Here is a 21,364-nt window from a genome sequence, read left to right as displayed (position 1 = left end):
CAAATATATCAAGCCACCTATCTTTGGATAGGACCTTCCCACGAGCGTGGTTATTTTGAATAGCATTACCCTTTGAATGAGAGGAAGGCACCAACCACCTAAGGGTGGATTAAGTAACGTTTTTTTCGTAAAATCGCGATAACTCGTGATGTTATAAGAAAACCCCTTATGTATATATTATTTTTTTTTTTGTTATTGTCTGCTCTACAACTTTGTAGAATATTATTAAACTCTTAAAAAATAACCCTGCAAAGTTAGAAAAAACACGAAATTTTAAAATGAAAATTTTTGTTCTAAATGAAAAAATGACCCTTCTGGGTCAATGTAGATTCGAAAAGTACATTAAATTTCCCTTAAAATGCCATGTTCCAAATTTTTTTACAGTTAAGGAACGGAAAATGGCAATGTTTTTAAAACTTTTTTAGTGTTTTTTTCGATGAAAAATACGTTTTTTTTCGGAATTCTGAGTACGCCATGAAATCGGGCGTCTAATTTTACATAAAAGTCCGATTTGACACCAAATTTCTATCTCATCACCGTTTCAGGCTGCAAATAATTGAAAAACACCTCTTTTTCGCATGCTCAAAAACGAAAGGGGTCGTACCGCCCCTCCGTCACGAAATATCAAAAAACGGACATCGGATTCGTGATCAGGGACAAAAGTTACCCCTTAGAACAAAGTTTCACGCAAATTGAAGAGGGGTTTGGGCAACTTTTCCCGATTTCGTGTGAGTTGGTTGAGAATTACCCAAATATCAATGAGAATAAAAACTTACCACTTAAAACATCATGCCAATGGTCGCAACGCTTGCTTAGAACGCATCCTAGACCTTATACCCTTAAACCTTCACACAAAAAAAAACCGTCCAACTTTGGTCCAACTACATGCGTCACTTCTGTGGAGAGACACCGTAAAGTTTTTACTTATCACCTTAAAAAAGTGCAGCAGTAACACTTCCCGTCTTCCTTTTCTTGTCCTTCCCATTTGATTTTTTTCTTGGCAGGTTTTTTACCATAGCGATGTACGCACTTGGTAAGGAACCGGTCAAGGAAAATTTCAAAGAACAGCAGCGGCAGCGAAAACAAGCCAAAGAGGGTGAAGAAAAGCCCCAAGAATCGCTCCCTCTCCTTTGTTATGCTGTTCCGCTGTTCGTATAGCTGTTTTTTGACACTTCTAGCAAAACATTGCATTATGGCCGAAACCGAAGTGTTAAAAAAAGCCTATCCTGCGCGTTCCTAATGTAAACATCAACTGACGTGAGCAGGATAGACTCTTTGTTTACACTTCAACTTTGGCCCATTTACATTGTTTTGCTTGACTTTTCCTTTGAAGCTGCGTGTTGGCCCCAAGTGCGAACTGAATCAGTCTGATTTAGTGGGAGACTTCAATGCAATGATAAGCTGGAAACCTTGAAGTGGATAAGATCGGAAGTGTCGGGATGTTTATTTTTAAATATAAATGAAATAAGTTTTTCGATGGCCATCATTCCAATTAATTGTTTTTATTGTTTTAATTTTTCCCAAAAGTTGTTTGATGTTTCATTTGTTACTGTTAATAATAATTGAAGCGACTTTTGACAATAAATTAAAACTAAAAATAGAAGCACAACAAGTTCAAACTGATTCAAAGTGGCTGAAAATTTCGTTCGTTCGTTATTATGTGTATTGTATTGTTTTTTTTTTGCGTTTTTTTGGCGGTATTTTTTGTCAGCAAAGCAAAGATATTTCAACGCTCGTCGCGTGGCTGCACAGCGCTCTAGTCAAAGTCAACCGACTGCTGCTGGTCGATGGTGTCCTGTCGGAAGGTTTCCACGTCGGCCTGGCTGTCGGCATGGTACAGGACCTTGGCCTTGCTTCCCGGCTGCGTAAATTAGTGATGTTAGTTTCAATGAAAAGTTGCACTAGAAATTATATCAGCCAGTTTACCTTGGGGTGCATCAGCACGAACGGTAGCTCGGCGGACACTTCGCCTCCGAGGGCGCCCAGGAACAGCTTGACCTTGACGGCGTACGACACGATGATTCCGAAGGCGTCACGCTGGTCCGGTTGAGCCAACCTGGTTTAAAATTAAAATTGATTAATCTGATCTTGATAGTATGATAAGGAGGAAGGACTTACAAGGTCGTTGAAGCCAGACACTGGTCCTGGCGCTTGATCTCTCCGTCCAGAGCGATTCCGCGCTTTTGCTTGTTCGAAGACAGCAGCGGAGTCAGGTACATGACCTTTTGCAGGCTCGATCCCGGCTGAATCGGACATCCTTCGCTGGTTTCGAGCGAAGCGACGGTATTGCGATAGCTTCCGTTCTGGAACAAAACCACGTCAACGCCCTGCTGGATCATAGCCTTGATCTTCTTGACGACCTTGTTGGAGTTGTTACGGATGCAAAGGTTGACGCCAATCCGTTCGTCGTGCAGGTACAGCTGCTTGTCCAGAGTGACCTCCAGCTCCAGCTCTCCAGGGCTCAGCATAAAGTCCTTGCGGACTACGGTACACGGCTGCTGGCCCGGCTTGGTCGGAGCGTACTGGATCTTACGGATTCCCAGCGAAACCGTGCTACGGCGATGAGTGCGATCGGTTTCCGACTCGCCGGCAAAGATCTTGACAAAGTACGAAACTCCGCACGGTTCACCCTGATCGTTCTCGCCCTGCTGCAGAGTGATCGAGGATGGTGCGTTCGGAGAAATGTTGAAAGTGAACGGGAAGGCGTTCGGTCCGAGCTTCTTCAGCAGACGCTCCTGCAGCTTGGTCTGCTCCTTGTTGGACTTTTCCGGCTGAGGGTAGACCTGCTCGGACGCCAGGTACAGCTCCTTCTGGAAGTTGAGACCCATGACCTCGTCCTCCTCGCGTCCGTAGCGGAAGCTGCAGACAATCTGGCCAAAGACCTTACGGTGATCCCGGATGTACTCATCGTCGAGCACGACAATGCCATCTGGTGAGGAAAGAGAACGTTAAAATTTGCGTTTCGTCCCTATTGTTTCTATGGAATCAGTTATTTATACCCAAAATTTAAATTTCATTTTTTAGAAAACTCAGCAAAATTCAATTCGTGTTTAGGGAGCCTAAATCTATCATACCTTGGTGAAACTGAAGCGTTTACAGTCCAGACTCGATTATCCGAAGGCCTTGGCAAAATTTCACTTCGGATAATAGTCAAGGCACGAATTCAAAAAAGGTGCTCATTTTTCGTGTCTAGAAGCAAATCGTGTAACAGGCCAGTTTTTGATGGATCTAGACTAAATCGACCCTCCTGAATCGGAATCTGCCTGTTGATTTTCCCAATTCTCAAAGGGAACCGAGATATTCAAAATGGCGGAACTTCGGATAATCGAATCACAATTTTTTTACGTTGTCTTATTTTTGATTGTTGAGCTTTAGATGGCGTCCAAAATGGCGATGATGAAATATTGAAAAAATGCATTTTTGATTTTACAGGCAGTCAACTATTCAAATTTAACGTAAAAAAATAAAAAAAATACGCAAAAAAAAATTTTTTTGTTCATAATTAGATTATCTGAAGTCCCATACAAACCTTCGGATAATCGAAACTTCGTATAATCGAGGCTTCGGATAATCGAGTCTGGACTGTACTTACATCAACTTCAGAATTGTCGAGTTGTTTTGTTATTTCAGATTTCTTCAAAATTTTGAAATTCTTTTGAAAGAGCAAATGTTTCTACTTTGGACCATCTAAGCAAAGTTCTCACTAATTGAGCACTTTTTTCGCGGCAGGGTGGCAAATTTTTTATCTAGGTAATTTTCGTTTAAAAAATGTTTCTCGGATCCTGTTTTTTGTAAATCCATGGAAATTGGCATTATTGAAAATTTTCATTAGGATTTATTTTATAAATCATTTGATTTTCTCCCTATTTTGACATTTTTAGCCCTTAACAAAATTTAATCGAAAGCAATATTGTTCCGTTTTGGCTCAAATTTTGAATGGATGTTTCGTGGCCAAAATAAATAAATCTGTATTGTTTTGTTTGGAGATTAGGGTGGTTAAAAAAATGATTGTTGTGGCGATTTCGCCAAAAACACATTTTTTTTTAAACAATGTTAAGCCACAGAGAACAGATGTATATCATTGAACAAACAGCATTGAAAAACGTGTGTAAAAATTCAAACCAAAATACGTTGAAAAGAGCTAGGGTGTGCACCATCCGCCTAGATAGCGCCACTTCCAAAATCATGATGGCCTACAGTAGCAGAACGTTGGACCATCTAATCACTGCATAAAACATTCCGTACAAACGACATCAGACCAATGTCTGACTGCCCTTCATCAGAGGGTTGCAATTTTACGCGCCAAAGAAGGTAAACAAAACGAAATCGGACATAACATGTGTAAAGGGACTATTTTAAGTTGTCGCTTGAAAAATCATTTTTGAATGTTTTTTTTGTTATGTTTTTGTTAATGTTATTGCATTTTTGCATTATTTTTAGTCAACTGGAATTATACAGAAGTGAATTTTATATTTAAACATTTATTTTCTTTCGAAATTATTGAGCCTTTTTCATTGTTAGGTCAAGTATTCTCAGCCGCGACGGTGGCGCCGCCAAGCGTATCCTGCACACTCTAATTTCTTTGATGCAAGATTGTATGCAACGCATTTTTTTTAGTTTACACGGTTTACACACAAGTTAGAACCAAGATGTACATCTGTTCTCTGTGGTTAAGCTTAGACTTTTTTCGTCGTTTTTCAAAAATCTTTTTTTTTCGAAAAATTAACAACGCTGTTAAATGAATTTTGATCTTCTGTTGCCATAGTTCAAAAGATGGCATTTTATGTCATCAAAAACAAACAAAACCGAAAATTAAAAAAAAAATTATATTTGCCCATTTTGTTTTTATTGAAAGTCGAAATTAAAAATAAGTATTTTTCAAGAGTGTAGAGTGAGATCTTAACTTTACCGAAAACACCAAATCGATGCGAAAATCCATTCTCAAGATACAGATTTTTTAAATATTTCCATAGTCTTTTTAAATGAACAAGCTGCTAAAGTGTCTGGAGATTTTTTTTGACGAACTAATGATGCAAAATGTCTTCTTTGGTCACAGAAAAAATACTCAAATAGTTTCATCCAAATATGTATAAAACAAAAACAATATGTGCAATAAATTTGTTTATTTTTGGCAAACTTGTTCGTAAATTAAATAACAATGTTTAAATTCAAAAAAATCGGCTCAGACACTTCGAAAAATCTCACAAGAAAAAGCAAAACATATAAAAAATTTCATTGATTGCAGCAAAACTTTCTGCTTATGTCAATTGTCAGAAAATTATTTGTTTATAATTTTCTTGTTTGTTTCTACTGAAATTTGAAATCAGTTATTAGCTTACAGCTCCTTTTGCTATTTAGTTTTTTTTAATGGAATACTAAATCAGCCCATTTTGAATTCCGTATATTTATTAACTTCGAACGTAACCCAATTACAACTCCAGACATTGAATGGTTCTTAGTTTCTCGACACGTGAAAACCTCCTCCTTTACAGTCCAAGGACCCGGTAATTCAATTACTTCCCCACCACACACAAGAAAAACCACTAATCCACTTTGGCAACAAGTTCACCACACTTCCTGAACGACGAATACACACCGATTGGCTCCACTCCGGACACGTGGTCGACAAAGTCACGTTTTCCCATGTAGATGGTGACCTTGCCATTTGGGGAGCACTTCTTGAAGACCTTGAAGTTGTAAACCATTTTGAAGTTTGTGGTAGATAATTAATCAATTCACGAATTTAAATTTATCACTTTATTCACAGATGATGCACTTTATTAGAAAAATTGTTCGTTTAATTTATGATTTTACACGATTTGCCTGCTCGGTACTGTTGGTAGTGTAAGAAGATCGCAACCGTCGTTGAACGCAAACTAAGCATTGGACCAGAGTTGCGCTTACCTTTATACAATTTTCTTTTTCCTGGATTTTCCGAAAACCACACGTCGCTTATTTTCTTCGACACTGTGAGGAATTTGACTGATCCAATTAGTGATTCACGCGTCCTTTACCTTTCTTTTTTTTCCTTGTTCTATTTAGAACTTCGGCGTAACCTGGAAATGTTTCCTCTTGCGGTACATCCTTAGGGTGGGTACACATTTAGTTTTGAGAGGATTGATGATTCCATTTCTTGTTTCGATATCATATTGCTGCCAAATCTGGATTCATTATTTTAATATTTTATCATCTTGGTACATTAAGTTTTATTGTATTCGTAACCACCCTAACTGTATTTTTAGTTCTAGACAGGCGCTTTTTTTCTATGTATCTAAAAGTGGTTTTAAAATTGGGCCTTCAAATTGTCTTTTTATGAAAATCTTCCATACTCAGAGAAAAAAGTCTTATAACTTTAAAAAATATATTATTGAATGTAAAGGTTTGCTGCTTTTCAACAAATGCAGTTTAAATTAAGATTAAAATAAGGTGCATCTACCTTCAACGCAAGACCAACCAGCGATCAACCATGTAAATTTCTCTGATACTTGTTGACAATGCATTCGTCATATTTGAAATGCTTAAACTTTAAACTTTTTTGTAAATTCTGTTTCGTAACTGCAGAAAAAAGGAAAATACAAGCAGAAGCTTTCTTTCTGTGACGCATTTTACTGTTGCATTTTGTTCCACGTGACTATTTATCATGGTGTAAATTCCTGAACATATTCCGTTGTTTCACTTCGCGGTGATCAAATTGGGTTAAACACACACTAGGTGAAATAAAACTTTTCTTTATGCAAATTAAAGGACGGCTTAAAATTAAGATCTGAAGGTATTTGATCGTATACGTCCGGATCTCTTCAATCATCGTTGTGCTATTTAATTTCAACCTAATGAAGTCCAAAAGTCGAAGACGAAATCCGTAACTGTCAAGATATTAATAAAGTAGCGAAGTAAAAGGAACAACTCTTCTCATCATGATTATGGTAGTACTATTCTGTTAGGACGCCCACCAAAAAGCAAATTAAATTTGCCCTAAAATTACATGTATGTCGTTTTTTTCAGTTGGGTTACGGAAATTGACAGCGGTACAGTATTTTTCAGTATTAATTTTTATAATAGAAAACCCTTCATATTACACTCGATTCGGAAAAATTTCTCATCGGATAATCGAATCTTCGGATAGTCGAATCACGAATTTTTATAATTTTTTTTCGTTGGCTTTTTTTTTATTATCCAAAACTACACAGAAAAAAATATGTGAATTTACTCGACACGGAAAAAATGAATCGAATGTAAACTCAGTTGATGTAAACTTGAGATTCGACGTAAACGGTTGAATCACACGTAAAATCATGTTTTTACGTGTAATTTGTTGCAAATTTACATCAAATTGCATTTAAATTTAAATGTTTAATGACGTGCAAAAGTGGTACATCATAAATGATGTAACATTCGGAAATATTTTTTTGTGTGTACGCTAAAGTCATTCAAAAAATTTAAATCCAAAATGGCGATGATGAAATATTGAACCAAATGCATTTTGTTATTTAATAGGCAATCAGCTACTCAAATTGGACTAAAGTGGAGTCGCAGAACTCGAATTTAATGTTAAAAACAAGAATTTTTTTTTATTCGTGATTCTATTATCTCAAGTCCCATACAAACCTTCGGATAATCGAAACTTTTGATAGTCGAGGCTTCGGAAAATCGAGTCTGCACAGAAAAAAATATTTCTGTAAATTTACATTATTTATCATGTACCAAAAGGTATCATGATAAATGATGTATATTTACATTAGGTCCATTGGAAATTTACATTAGATTCATTGGAAATTTACATTAGTTTTGGAATTTACATTAGTTCAAATCCAGACTTTTTTTTGATTAGGTCCTATAAACATATGAAACACAATAGCTTATTGGACCTTTTCAAAAAAAACTCTAGAAATCAACTAATTCTGATTGGCCAATGGGAATGAGAAGCTCGATTTGGATTGCAGTAGGAAAAGGGTGTGGCCTATGTTCTATTTTAAAATGATTGAAGCGGGCAGCAAAAGGAAATTCTGATTTTAAAAAGTTGTTTCACAGGTAGGGGACGCATTCTCGTCGACGGTCAAGTGGAATAATGCTGGACTGGAATCGAACGAACGACGGGTAGGATGTTCGGTGTTACTGCTGCTACCCGCTGCCGACTGAGCCATCTTCGCATTTTATAAACGAGCGGCTAAAGCATCAACATGTTCAGGTCGAGGCACAGGCAGTGAGCCAGCGAAGTATGAGAGCGATAGAAAGAGAACCAAACATAACTATTTTTAGTTTGGGTAGTTTTGAAGTCAACGTTTGGCAGAAATACATTGGATATATGATTTACATTAAATAGGAATTTACAGGAAGCCGAACACGGGTATAAACTCATCAGATTTGAGTTTCCATGCTCAACGTTTCCATTAGATTCATGATTTACATTAGATTTAGATTTACATTGGAGTAATTTCCATGACTTTTTACTCTTTACATCATATTTCAACATTACATTGAGTGAGTTTACATAAGAAACAGTAATTACATGCTGTGTAAATTTACATATTTTTTTCTGTGTGGACTTTTAGAAAGGTTGTTTTTTGGAAAGGTATTCAAAAGAAAAAATTATGAAGCTTTTCGAAAAAAAAAAGGTGCAGGTGGTTATGTTCTACATGACCAATATGACAAAGAACTTTGCACAAAACTCAAAAAATCATGCTATTTTTATTTATATTTTTTAATTCTTTGCCAATTTATTTAATCCTGAATAATTCATTCTAATTAAATATTTTCAATCAATGGCACCTCTGTGGATATAAATTGCCCATATTGCCCCAAGTCGAATGGTTCGATAAATGTTCCCCCGGTAGAACCTTCCCTCAGGGCCATGGCCACTCCTAGTGTGGCCAATCCTGTCAAAATGGCCATTTTCATTACCAGTATCGAAAACCATGAATTTTGATACCCATATTGCCCCAAGTCGAATGGTTCGATAAATGTCCCCCCGGTAGAACCTTCCCTCAGGACCATGGCCACTCCGGGTGTGGCCAATCCTGTCAAAATGGCTATTTTCATTACCAGTATCAAAAACCATGAATTTTGATACCCATATTGCCAAGTTGAATGGTTCGTAAATGTCCCCTCGGTAGAACCTTCCCTCAGGGCACTGGCCGCTCCGAGTGTGGCCAATCCTGTCAAAATGGCCATTTTCACTACCAGTTTCAAAAACCATGAATTTTGATACCCATATTGCCCCAAGTCGAATGGTTCGATAAATGTCCCCCCGGTAGAACCTTCCCTCAGGGCCATGGCCACTCCGGGTGTGGCCAATCCTGTCAAAATGGCTATTTTCATTACCAGTATCAAAAACCATGAATTTTGATACCCATATTGCCACAAGTTGAATGGTTCGCAAATGTCCCCCCGGTAGAACCTTCCCTCAGGGCCATGGCCACTCCGGGTGTGGCCAATCCTGTCAAAATGGCCATTTTCACTACCAGTATCAAAAACCATGCATTTTGATACCCATATTGCCCCAAGTCGTATGGTTCGGTTGATGTCCCCCCGGTGGAACCTTCCCTTAGGGCACTGGCCACTCCGGGTGTGGCCAATCCTGTCAAAATGGCAATTTTCATTACCAGTATCAAAAACCATGAATTTTGATACCCATATTGCCCCAAGTCGTATGGTTCGATAAATGTCCCCCCGGTAGAACCTTCTCCAGGGCACTGGCCACTCCGGGTGTGGCCAATCCTGTCAAAATGGCCATTTTCACTACCAGTATCAAAAACCATGAATTTTGATACCCATATTGCCCCAAGTCGAATGGTTCGATAAATGTCCCCCCGGTAGAACCTTCCCTCAGGGCCATGGCCACTCCGGGTGTGGCCAATCCTGTCAAAATGGCTATTTTCATTACCAGTATCAAAAACCATGAATTTTGATACCCATATTGCCACAAGTTGAATGGTTCGCAAATGTCCCCCCGGTAGAACCTTCCCTCAGGGCCATGGCCACTCCGGGTGTGGCCAATCCTGCCAAAATGGCCATTTTCATCACCAGTATCAAAAACCATGAATTTTGATACCCATATTGCCCCAAGTCGAATGGTTCGATAAATGTCCCCCCGGTAGAACCTTCCCTCAGGGCCATGGCCACTCCGGGTGTGGCCAATCCTGTCAAAATGGCTATTTTCATTACCAGTATCAAAAACCATGAATTTTGATACCCATATTGCCCCAAGTCGAATGGTTCGATAAATGTTCCCCCGGTAGAACCTTCCCTCAGGGCCATGGCCACTCCTAGTGTGGCCAATCCTGTCAAAATGGCCATTTTCATTACCAGTATCGAAAACCATGAATTTTGATACCCATATTGCCCCAAGTCGAATGGTTCGATAAATGTCCCCCCGGTAGAACCTTCCCTCAGGACCATGGCCACTCCGGGTGTGGCCAATCCTGTCAAAATGGCTATTTTCATTACCAGTATCAAAAACCATGAATTTTGATACCCATATTGCCAAGTTGAATGGTTCGTAAATGTCCCCTCGGTAGAACCTTCCCTCAGGGCCATGGCCACTCCGGGTGTGCCCAATATCCTACCAGTTTGGTCCCAACCCCATTGCCTTAAATCATTCTGGTTTTCGAGTGACTGTTCTAACAATCTTCGTTAGAACAGAATTCCTCCCAAGTTGGTGCACAACCTGTGTCTTTCAATGTGTGTACTGCCATTCTACGCATAATTGTCCCATGTTCATAAAAGTGCAACTGAGAAAAACGCGATTGAAATTTTTAGACCGATTTCTGTGTTTCTACGCATAATTGTCCCGTGGGTTCCTATTCGCCCTATGTGTCCCTAATCGCCCCAGTTAGCAGTTTATCACCCTTATTTGTGATTCTCTTGCTATACAACAGGTAAACAAAACATAATGCTCAGTAAAACTAATGATTCCGTGTAAGAAAATACTTGGTGGGACAATTATGCGTAGAAGTTTAACGATGGGACAAACAGACTTGGTGTTGTTTTTAATGAGTTTCCCAACAAAGTACCAGCTTTTATGTGTTTTCCTTAAAGTACACATCAAACTAAACTTAAAAATGTCATAAAGTCAAAATCGTCCAAAACTGACATGGGACAATTATGCGTAGAACGGCAGTGTATGTGTGTGTGAGCAATAAAATTACCACCGTCGATCCGTCTCTGACGGATTTTCGGTCAAAACTAAAATTGTTCAGAGGCTATCTGTTAGCTTATATAGTTCGCATGAAATGTGGCAACATGGTGCAAATTTTGCTTCGTCTACTGCTTTCTTGGAACTGTCACGCGAGAATGTTGCACCATTGTTGCCACATTTCATTCGTTGCAGACCCCTTCCGCAGTACCAAGCATGCAACATTTTCGTAACGCGCGACATTTTTCGTTTTTCTGGATTGACACCTCACCAGAATAGAGCCCTTAGGACAAAGTTCTTTGTCAATATTTGTTTGGCCCTTGATTTGTTGGGTTGTATTTTAAGGGGGAGGCAACATAAACTTTACAAAAATATTTGCAACGGTCGTAAAGTTGCTAAAATTTAAGTTAACTAGATTTTTTTTGGCAGATGTTGGTTTAATTTTCAATGTCAAAAAAATAAATTTAAATTATATCTTCGGTACCAGATTTTGCACTATCCTAACTCTGGCGCAAAAGATGCCTTTTCAGTCCCTTTAATCACAAAAATCGAAAATAAAAAAAAAATGCTTATTTTGGGAATTTGTCCCACCTGGATCAATCGGACCGCGCGCTGTACTCACAACCCAGAGGTCGCCGGTTCGAATCCCGCGGTGGGCGCCCTAAAATTCTAAGTGCCAGTATGGGTCATACTCTCGTACAGAGCCTAGGGCGGCGAAGTCCTTTTAGTTGATATGAAGATACTAGTGTTTGGTACTGGCAGTAGTGGCCGACAGCTATAAAGTCAACATTGTTAGTGCGCTTGCAGTGAGAACGCGCAGTCTTGTTTTTCCACGTTTTTTTCATTTCTTTTGTATCGCTATTCGGAGTCGATTGCGGGCAACGGGGCCGCGGAGTTGCTCTGCGATTCCAATAGTTTTTTCGGCGTCCTTTTTGTCTTGCTAGCAGTGATAAAATCAGTCCTTCTTTTATCATCGTTGATCGGAAGCCTCGCCGCTGGTTTAGTTCGTCTAAGTTATTGTGTTAATTTCAGCACATACGTTTATGCGGTATTCTAAAATTTTCCCAGTTTTCTTTCATCTTTGGTCCAGGAGCAATTTATGGTGGTCTTGGTCAATAACGGAGTAGCAATTACAGGTAGAAATTAATGCTATGGTATGCTATTCTAAAGTCTTAAGCATGACTTTGCCGAAGACACCAAGTCGATCAATCCCTTCTCAAGATACCTGCCAGCAAAATTGTATCGAGACTTGTATGAAAAATACTAATGAAGCATAATGGCATTTTTTTTATTGCCAAAGCAAATGAATGGACAGTCAAATTAATAAAAATACAAAGAAAACGTAGAGAATTAGGGGAAATATACCCATTTTAATCACTCTAAGCCGTTCGACCAATTCTCATCACTTTTGCCGTTTTCCGCTATTAAATCAACATTTACAGATGTATCAACAATGGAGAGTTGTTTGCTCACTTCTATTTGAGCTATTTATTACTTTGGAACAGTCAAAAACACTTTATGAAAGCTGTAATTCATGATCAAAGTGCTGATAGGCCGATAATACAAATAGGCTGAAAAAGTGTATAGTTCCCCTACTCAGTTGCAAATCAAATCGATGAGGAAATCCATCTTAATTTTTTTTAATTGTTTGGGTGACCTAATGATGCAAAATCGCTTTCTATCGAATTGCTTCAGTACAGGCTTTCAGACTTTGTTATGTGATATGGAAATTAAAAAAACCCAATGCTATTTGTGGGCAATTTGAAATTTATAGAATCTTTTTATTTCATTAAAAATAGTTACACTTCATGTGGCAAGTATCGACTATCTAGGATTGAATTACAACTATTGATTCAATTTTTTTAGTTGGCACTTTACCGCTATTAGCTATTTAGATTATCCCGTTTTCTTCACTGCGTGGAAATGATTTCGCTTAAACAAATATCAACATGTTTTCAAGTAAAACTGACTATCTACATCGTGAGCAAAAAAAAAAGTATTAATTTCCTTCCAATTATCTCCGCGCTTCGACACTTGGTCACGGGAAGGCACTTTACTCGACTTCTGTCGCGTCGACTTCGTCCAAATCTCACCGCAACAGCTCCTCGTACGGCACCTGGCTGCTCCACTTGCGCACGTAAATGTACCCAAACGCGCCGGTCAGGATGATGCCGATCGTGCCGAAGAAGATCGCAATGTAAATTCCGAGCCCGGGTAGCATCAGTGCCAACTGCGTATATGAAAAAGAGGGTAAGATTAGGGCATGGTTGAAATGGGGATAAAGCTGCCTTACCTTGGCTTGGTTGGCCAGTTCCGGGGTTAGTGTTGCCCTTTGGGTGAACCACAGCATTGGAACCATCAGCTTAGGAACTTTTTCGAACATTCTGTGGGGTAGGGTGATGTAAGTCGCGGGGAATTTTATGAAAATGAATTTAAATCTTACGAGAAACCACTAATTGGCTGGAGTAGCATGTTGATTTGCAGCTGAGCACGGACATCCAACGGAATTCCCGTGTGCGGTTCCATAGCAATGTAGAACTCGTGCTTCGACCTGTTCGGACTCATTCCATCAATGCCTTCTCGATATGATTTGTCAGCCAGGTAGAAATGTGGATATGAAATGAAAGTGGGTGAACCAAACTTGCAAGCTGAGGCATTGAACACTCCTGGTTTAACGTCGGGACAGTGAGCACCGTTGCACCAACAGGCAGCTTCCGGATACTTGACGCCGTTGTCAAAGACCTGTTCATCTCCGACGTATTTGGTACCCTCGACGTCGTGGATCGAAATTTTCTCTCCATACTGAAGAGTCAAAGTGCGACAAACGTCCGATGGGAAGATTGTCACATTGGTTTTGTTGCTGTGACTTACGGGCCATAGTTCTCCGGATGTTCCCCGAACCTGCCCACACTTGCCTCGATACATTCCGGTGTTACTGGCGCCATTCCACAGCGTAAGCATGCCCGTATTCTCCAACGAGTCTGCACCAGTCTTCATGGTGAATGTTCCATCGTAGGTGTCACTTTCATTACGATCCACAAACCAACCAAACTTATTGAACGGAACCTTGATGGTGTCGTTGAGGGTCTTCAACAAGTCCAGCAGAGGATCTTCAAAACCGTCAAACAGCAACTCTCGAACTGTTTTCCCGCGCCACAAGAAGGTACCGTCCACTTCGACAACCATATCTGCTGCCTTTTTCAAAAAATAATTAGAATCCCGCATAAAGTACGCCACATTCTGCAAATAAAACAACAAATCAATAATTAAATCTGTTCAACATCCGCCACACGAAATGAATCACACACCAGCGAGATAACGTTCAGATTAGTCACCCGATCGTCCAGCGTGCCGTTCGATCGATCTGGGTCAAAGTGCCAGGTTCGTCGCTGGTTGAACGTCACCGTGTTGTTATCGTTCCACACCAAATTCTTCCGCTCGTGAACTTCGTGAAACACGTACGGTCCCAACTCCTGAAAGTGAGGCTTGACCGTAGGAAATTTATGCAAATCGTCCGCATTGGTCCAGTTGAACAGATACACCTCCAAAAACATCGGGATTGGCGTCTTGATCCAGTTTTGATAGTTGACGGAGCCATTTTTAATCACCAATTTCTGAAAAAGCAAAACTTCAACTTAAGCCACATTTTAAAACTCAAAAGTCCGTAACACTCACATCGTGCAACAGCTTGGAGGACATGGTTGGCCACAGCGTGCTCAACACGATCGCAAACAGTACCAGAAAGGCTGAGCAGCCAAACGATACCATCTTCTTTTGGAAATCCGTATAGCAGGAACACATTTTGATCTGATTTTTCCTACTTGGTACTCGCTTGAAAATGACTAACGTCCAGAGATGAATGACTCTTGCTTCGCAGCTGCAGAGTTTTATCGCAGTCAGAATACCAGACCAGACCTGGGTCAAGCGTTGTTCTTGTTATCACATTGGCTGTTTTGCGGGTATTGTCTTTGTTATGCCATTCTGCAGTCCGATAGCTGGAATGTATAATTATAATTGAAGTTATGCGATGTTGTATACTATCTACATCATTCTAATACAGATTTGTCCTGATAAAAAAAATCTTTTTCATATTCGTATTTTTCGTAATGTTGCTTCAAAATCTTATAAATGAGAGTAAAAAGGTTAAAAAAAAGTATTACAAACCCCGTTCACATAAACTTTGAAAAATATTTGCAACGGTCATGTATTAAGCATTCTGTGACAGTTTTTGCCATTAAATTTCGAAATATGGGCTTGTAATTTAGCTTTTTTATTTCGATTATCCGAAGGTAAAAACCTGGGCAGGTGGAAATAACAAAACGGGCTCATTTCAATAAAAAAAAGAATTGTTAAATTATCTGATTTCGTTATTAGAAAATCATGACCATTCATTATTTCTGAAATTCATAACATCTCCAAAACCCAGACTAAAATTGTTTTTGAACAGATCTTATGAAAAAATTAGAAATCCAATAATAACTTACACACAAAGAAAAATTACTCTAAATTTAAAAAGATCGTTCGTTGGATTAAAAGTTCGCGTTGGTGAATATTCGTAGAAAGTTCAAACTTTTCAATTTAAAAGTTGGAAAGTTTTTGATACTACCATGCATTTATGGAACAAAATCGTTGTATTGGTAAAAATATTTTACTTTTAATTGGAAAAGAAACCTTTTATGGCAAGAATACACAACATTAAGCACTACAGGGATAATTTCAGAAAAATGTGCTTGGTTTTTTACATTTATTAAAAAAAAAATTAAACGGTATGTTAGAAAAACACTTTTTTTTTGTATTTAACGCTTCTCCACTAGCTTCTGCGCCACCGGTCACTTCCGAATACCCCAGGCTGGACGGTTCCGGATGGAGGCTTCGACGCGCGACAGCAGTGTAACACGATGGTCACTTTTCCGGCCTCAATCAGGACAGTCTTGGAGGAGTTGGCCATTGATTCGGGAAGGGTGGTCGACGTTTCCCGGCTGGAAAGTAAAGTGCCTGAAAGGGGAGTTCCCGATCCTGGAAGCGCATCCGGAACATGGAGTTGATGAGGCCCTCGGAACGGAGTTCGATTTTGAGCACGTAATCCTAATTCGTTTTTTTTTTTTGGCTCTCTGTCCAGATTCATTCGGCTGAAGCTGCGCCGTCGCGACGTGAGTGTTTGTGGGCGGGAAGTTGCTAAAAGAGATGGAAAGTAAGTGAAGTTGGCTAGCCACTGCACACATTCTCAATACTCTCCGGTGCAGTAAACCGCCGGCACCGAGTGCAACATCTGCGCTGACCACCTCCGATTATGTAGCTTTTCGTCGTCCTCCTCTTCGTCGGAGGCCCATCGTGAAAATAAACTTTCGCGTACTTGTCCAAAAACCGGAAGTTAATCTTCTTCAACGCAATCTCGATGTTCACGCAACGCTTCGGCAGCGCCATCTCCTCGATGATCTCGCCCCAGTCCTCACGCGAATTGACCTTCAACCACCAATCCCGGGCCACCACCACCCAATACAACCAGTGCGAATCCACATTCCTACCTCTCATCCTACAAAAACAAACAAAATCAATCACAAACCCCCCAAAACACCCAAGCTTCCTTTTTACGCATTCCGGCCGTGGAACAGCTGCAGTTCCTGCAGGAAGCTGGCCTTGTCCTTTTCGAGCACTCGACCTCGTCCCGCTCCTGCACCACCCTCCTTCGAAGGCGTTCCGCTGCTGCTGTTTGGCTCACGAAGGTTTCCGCGTCCGAGTCCGCGGTCGGCTTTGCTTTGCGTCCTAGACTCACCAGCACCACCGGACCCACCAAAGTGTTTGTTTACATTTGCGACTTAGGCGTACACGGTTACACGAGAACGTCAAAATGAAAGAAATTTTACAGTCGAATTAAAAGTAAAAACTTTTAAATCAGTGAGCAATGAGATTTTCAAAAACTGTAGCAGTAAAAGTTTTCATTTTCAAAACAAGAAAAAAACTTTTAATGTAGCAAATTTTAACAACTTTTTAATTCAAAAGTAAGTTACTTTTGTCATTACCGTAATATTTTTTTGTGTGTATGGAAAACTAGGTTGGTTCCATATGAAAACCGAGTTTTCCGCGCGCTTGGTAGTTTAGGTGTCATTTATGTGATTTACCAACTTTTAAAAATAGTGATCATTAGTCATAACCACATATGTTATAACTTCTTATTTTTTGAATTTTACAAAATTGACTAATTTTTGATAACCCGATTTGTTATTATTTTTTCTTTCGATAAACTTGGCTAGAATTATAGAAAAATGTAGACCGACTTTTTTGGCCATACACAACTGCCTCACACTTCGGCTAACTGAAAATTACCGAATCCGATAAAAACCTACCGAAATTCGGTAGCAGTTCATTATTGTTCATCGTAAACCGAAATTTGGTAAAAATTTGTTCATTTTGACAGATGGTTTACCGATCTAAACTTTACCGATTATCAAATGTTGAATTCGATAAAAAAAATCTAAGTGTGTAAACTAAAACCTTCATAAAAAAATCGTAAATTGCAGTGTTCATAACACAATTTGTTTTATTTTGATAAAAATTAGCACGACTCTGGGAAAATCAATTTGTCAAGAACATTATTTTGCTCATAAAATGTGGTTTTAAATCCAAAACTTTTACAAAAATTTTAAAATTTGTAAGGTTATTTTGAAATTATTGATATACCCCTTAAGAAAATCAATAATATGTTCGATAATTTTCTAAGCGTCTAACCCCGCCCAGTGAAAAAAAATTACTCAAAAATGACGAACTCCTCACCACAGTGTCCTGATGTAAACAAAGATCAAGCTCGAGCTGTCACTGTCCTTGTTAACTGTCATCGGGTGGTAGGCCTTTAAAAACTACACGGAGAAAAAAGAGTTCCCAAAATCGAGAACAAGCGTTCATGAAAATGGGAACCACGAACAAAGTGTTCAAATCCCATGGTACGATTTTGAAAAACGTACCATGGCATTTGAACACTTTGTTCGTGGTTCCCATTTTCATGAACGCTTTGGGAACTCTTTTTTCTCCGTGTAGCTATCGAGTTGTCAATTCGTAAAATGGAGTTAAACTTTCTGTGCAGTTGCAGTGAAGCTTACCAAGGCTTTTCAAAAAGTTTAACTCCATGTTGCACGCACACACTCTCACTTTTAATTTCTTGATAAGTCGCATGACTAGAAACTTTTGCTGCACAATTATCTTAAGCAACCATGCGCACCCACGTTTCTCTATGGGGTGGCATAAATAAGGGGGTGCGCATGGTTGCTTAAAAGAGGGTTCGCATGGTTGTCTAACATGATTCCATAGCATTTATACCCAAATTTGCAATTTTATTTATAGGCAGGAAATCCACTAAAATTCAATTCTGTCGATAATACCGTAATCAGGGAGCCCAAATCTGTCATACCTTAATGAAACTGAACCTTTTTCTGACATCAACTTCAAAAATATCGTGTTGTGTAATCGAGTCTGGAATGTATATCGAAATATTTGCATTAAACAAATAATTCCCAGGATTTGTTCAAAGTTCAACTCTCAATTCCCGGGAAATGGAACTCTCGAAAACGTCACCCTCAAGTTGAGATTTGTTCGATCATTTTGTACGTTGACACGTAACGTAATCAGTAATCTGTTACAAGTTTACAGCCACCACTCCGGCTCGCTTGTCGTCACGCGATGCGTTGTGCTGGCAAATGTTTTGTTTTGCTTGTCCAAATAAAACACGACAAACGATTATCTTGTAATGGTAATTACCGCGCCTTATCGATTATTGAAACAGGTAAACAGCCCAAAGGTAAACTGCTTTCCAAAATATGAAACAAGAGAAGGTATCAGTTTGCTACTCAATGAAGACAAGATAATCCATTCTTGATGATTCGTTACTTGCTGCTGTTACGCAGAGTGAGATGTCTCATCGTTTGTGTTTGAACACTGGCTGAGTCAGATCAATACGAACAAGAACCCCAGCAATGACAATTAGTTTCCAGTTCTCCTTTAGTGAAAATTGCTAATCGCGACCTTGGCCGATGAAGCAGCCAGGCAGGTCACAATACTGCACGATACAACGCCCAACTGAGCACAATGTACACTTTACGCTGTAATTGGTGTTACGTCGCGGTTGTTTTTCGTAACTACAGTACGTCCAGTTTCATTTCACAGGTTTCGCCGCTGTGAAAGATACCTGCCTGGAGGCGACCTGCAACGACATGTGACGGGATTTTCAAGTTCTTTTTTTTTATTTATGCATCGGGTAGGGTTTCATACTGCGACGTTCACTGGTGATAACGACACTTTTAAGAGAGAAAGTGAAAACACTTATCATCAGTATGTGCATTGTGCAGTAACCTTTAAAAATAATAAACTTTCGATCGAAAATAGATTTGTCTATCTTATCACTTTACTCTACTGATCCAAGGATAAGACAGACTGAACTGTTGTGTTTACATTCAATATTGATATGTGTGTTTGTATTCTGTTTGCGCACTTGTTCATAAAAGTTACCATCCAGAACACAACAAATCAAGTTCAATGCATCATCCAAGGGTATATAAGCTCAGCTATAATGAGTTCTAAGTGACCTTCGACTCGAATGAAAAGATTCTCCTCCTTCTCATTCTTTGCAGCATTATGAGCTGTTCTCCACGAGATGACCAACGAAATCTCAACAACATCGAATTTCATTTATCGCATCAGTTACTCTGTATACACAACGATTTCGCAGCTGTCTCGGTTTCATACACAATGATGTTTTGCAATTTGCACACAGCTCTGAAACCTTAAATTTAAAGCTGTTTAGTACAGTCTTCGAACAATTCACTACTCCCCTAGAGCTGTAGAATGTATCACAACCAAAAAAATGCACTTGTTCTAGTAGGCAATTTACCTAGTTTGTTATTGCTAATCTTGCTTTAAATGATGTTGCCACAACCATAAACGATTGCACGCAAAAAATCCGTCTGTTGCACTCTGCTCACTGGCACTGAATGAAGTCTGGGTTCGAAACATCAACGCAGTATTTGCTTTATTTTCTTATTCTAGTACCTCCCTTAGTTCGAAGACTGTCATGATAATCATTATTTTGTTCCTCGTCGTAAGTGTAATGCGATAACCCACCAAGGAGTGGCGCTGCTTCTTTTTAGTGATTTGAAATGGCTGATTTTCATCGTTTGATTTGAATTTCATAATTTGTTTTTTTCTCAAACATCAGGTTCAAATACCAAACTTTTTTTTATACATATATAGTGAGTATAGTGAGCAATAGTTGAATAGAATTATACAAATGTATGTGAAACTCTCCCAATTGCAGAAAGCAACAAAATGATTCCTCAAAAAGTCGAAACAAGACTTGAAATTCAGATAAACACAACTTCAAAACAATTTATCAGTCGGCTCAGATAAACAAAATTTCAAAACAATTTATCAGTCGGCTTATTAAGCTGAGTGGCATTGTTACAACACTTTTACAGTTTTTGCCTTCCTCACCTTACTGAGGAAAGGCTATAAAATCACTCGAAAAAATAACTTTTTAATTAAAACTCCTAGACATACCGTTATTTATACATATTGACTCAGAATCACCAGCTGAGCAAATGTCTGTGTGTTTGGCTGTATGTAGACATGTGTACCGAATCAATGTCACTGGAATATCTCGTCTCTCTGCCCAGTTAACTTGTTGTTGCGTTTGAAACGTAATTTGTGTACGATTCTAATTAGATTCCGTTTCAGAATTCGGTTTGATTTGACTAGGTGACTGAGCCGATTTTGACCGTATTGGCCACTTCCGATTCGTCTTGGGGTCCCATAAGTCCCTATTGAAATTTATAAGATTTAGTAAAGCACATCAAAAGTTATGCTTAAAAAACTGCTGCATATAAATTTCACAATTTGCAAAAAAGGGTGGTTTTTGCATGAAAACCTGCCATATTATATATTTTTAGAAAGGTTCTGAAATGACCTTTCTTGTGGATTAAGAATTTTCAAGATCTGACTTACCTATCTAAAATTACAAGCAGTTTAAAAAATGCTCTAAATTTACATAACCTCAATCTGTTTCCCCACGGCGGTGTATGTACAATCTTGACAAAAAGTCTGTAGGCAGTCTATTTTTTTACTCATCACTTATTTTTATTAGGACCTCTTTGGTGCTGCGATCACGTTAGGGGCGATCCATAAACCATGTGGACACTTTAGGGGGGTTGGAATCACTCTATAAATGAGAGGAAGGCACCAACCACTTAA

At 39.1% G+C, this 21,364-nt stretch overlaps 3 protein-coding genes across 3 annotated transcripts; all 3 read right to left on the bottom strand.

Annotated features, from left to right (window-relative positions):
* Positions 1-1,465: 1,465 nt before the first annotated feature.
* On the bottom strand, positions 1,466-5,875 carry LOC120427687 (arrestin homolog). Its single transcript, XM_039592576.2, has 4 exons — positions 5,597-5,875; positions 2,119-2,929; positions 1,927-2,056; positions 1,466-1,861 (listed from the first exon to the last, which is right to left on the bottom strand). The coding sequence occupies exons 1-4, from the start codon at positions 5,703-5,705 to the stop codon at positions 1,757-1,759; spliced, it is 1,155 nt and encodes a 384-aa protein (XP_039448510.1). The 5' UTR covers positions 5,706-5,875; the 3' UTR covers positions 1,466-1,756.
* A 7,003-nt stretch (positions 5,876-12,878) lies between these two features.
* LOC120427693 (protein croquemort-like) lies at positions 12,879-20,159 on the bottom strand. Its single transcript, XM_039592590.2, has 6 exons — positions 20,010-20,159; positions 14,807-15,126; positions 14,440-14,745; positions 13,575-14,371; positions 13,425-13,515; positions 12,879-13,361 (listed from the first exon to the last, which is right to left on the bottom strand). The coding sequence occupies exons 2-6, from the start codon at positions 14,930-14,932 to the stop codon at positions 13,221-13,223; spliced, it is 1,461 nt and encodes a 486-aa protein (XP_039448524.1). The 5' UTR covers positions 14,933-15,126; positions 20,010-20,159; the 3' UTR covers positions 12,879-13,220.
* Positions 15,144-18,071, bottom strand: LOC128092914 (uncharacterized). Its single transcript, XM_052708074.1, has 3 exons — positions 16,724-18,071; positions 16,363-16,664; positions 15,144-16,306 (listed from the first exon to the last, which is right to left on the bottom strand). Exons 2-3 carry the CDS (start codon positions 16,661-16,663, stop codon positions 15,942-15,944), a joined length of 666 nt encoding a protein of 221 aa, XP_052564034.1. The 5' UTR covers position 16,664; positions 16,724-18,071; the 3' UTR covers positions 15,144-15,941.
* Positions 20,160-21,364: the final 1,205 nt, after the last annotated feature.

The sequence above is a fragment of the Culex pipiens genome, chromosome 2 (genome assembly GCF_016801865.2).
Source record: "Culex pipiens pallens isolate TS chromosome 2, TS_CPP_V2, whole genome shotgun sequence".
In the NCBI taxonomy this organism is placed as follows: Eukaryota; Metazoa; Arthropoda; class Insecta; order Diptera; family Culicidae; genus Culex; species Culex pipiens.
This window is presented reverse-complemented; position numbering and strand designations above follow the sequence as displayed.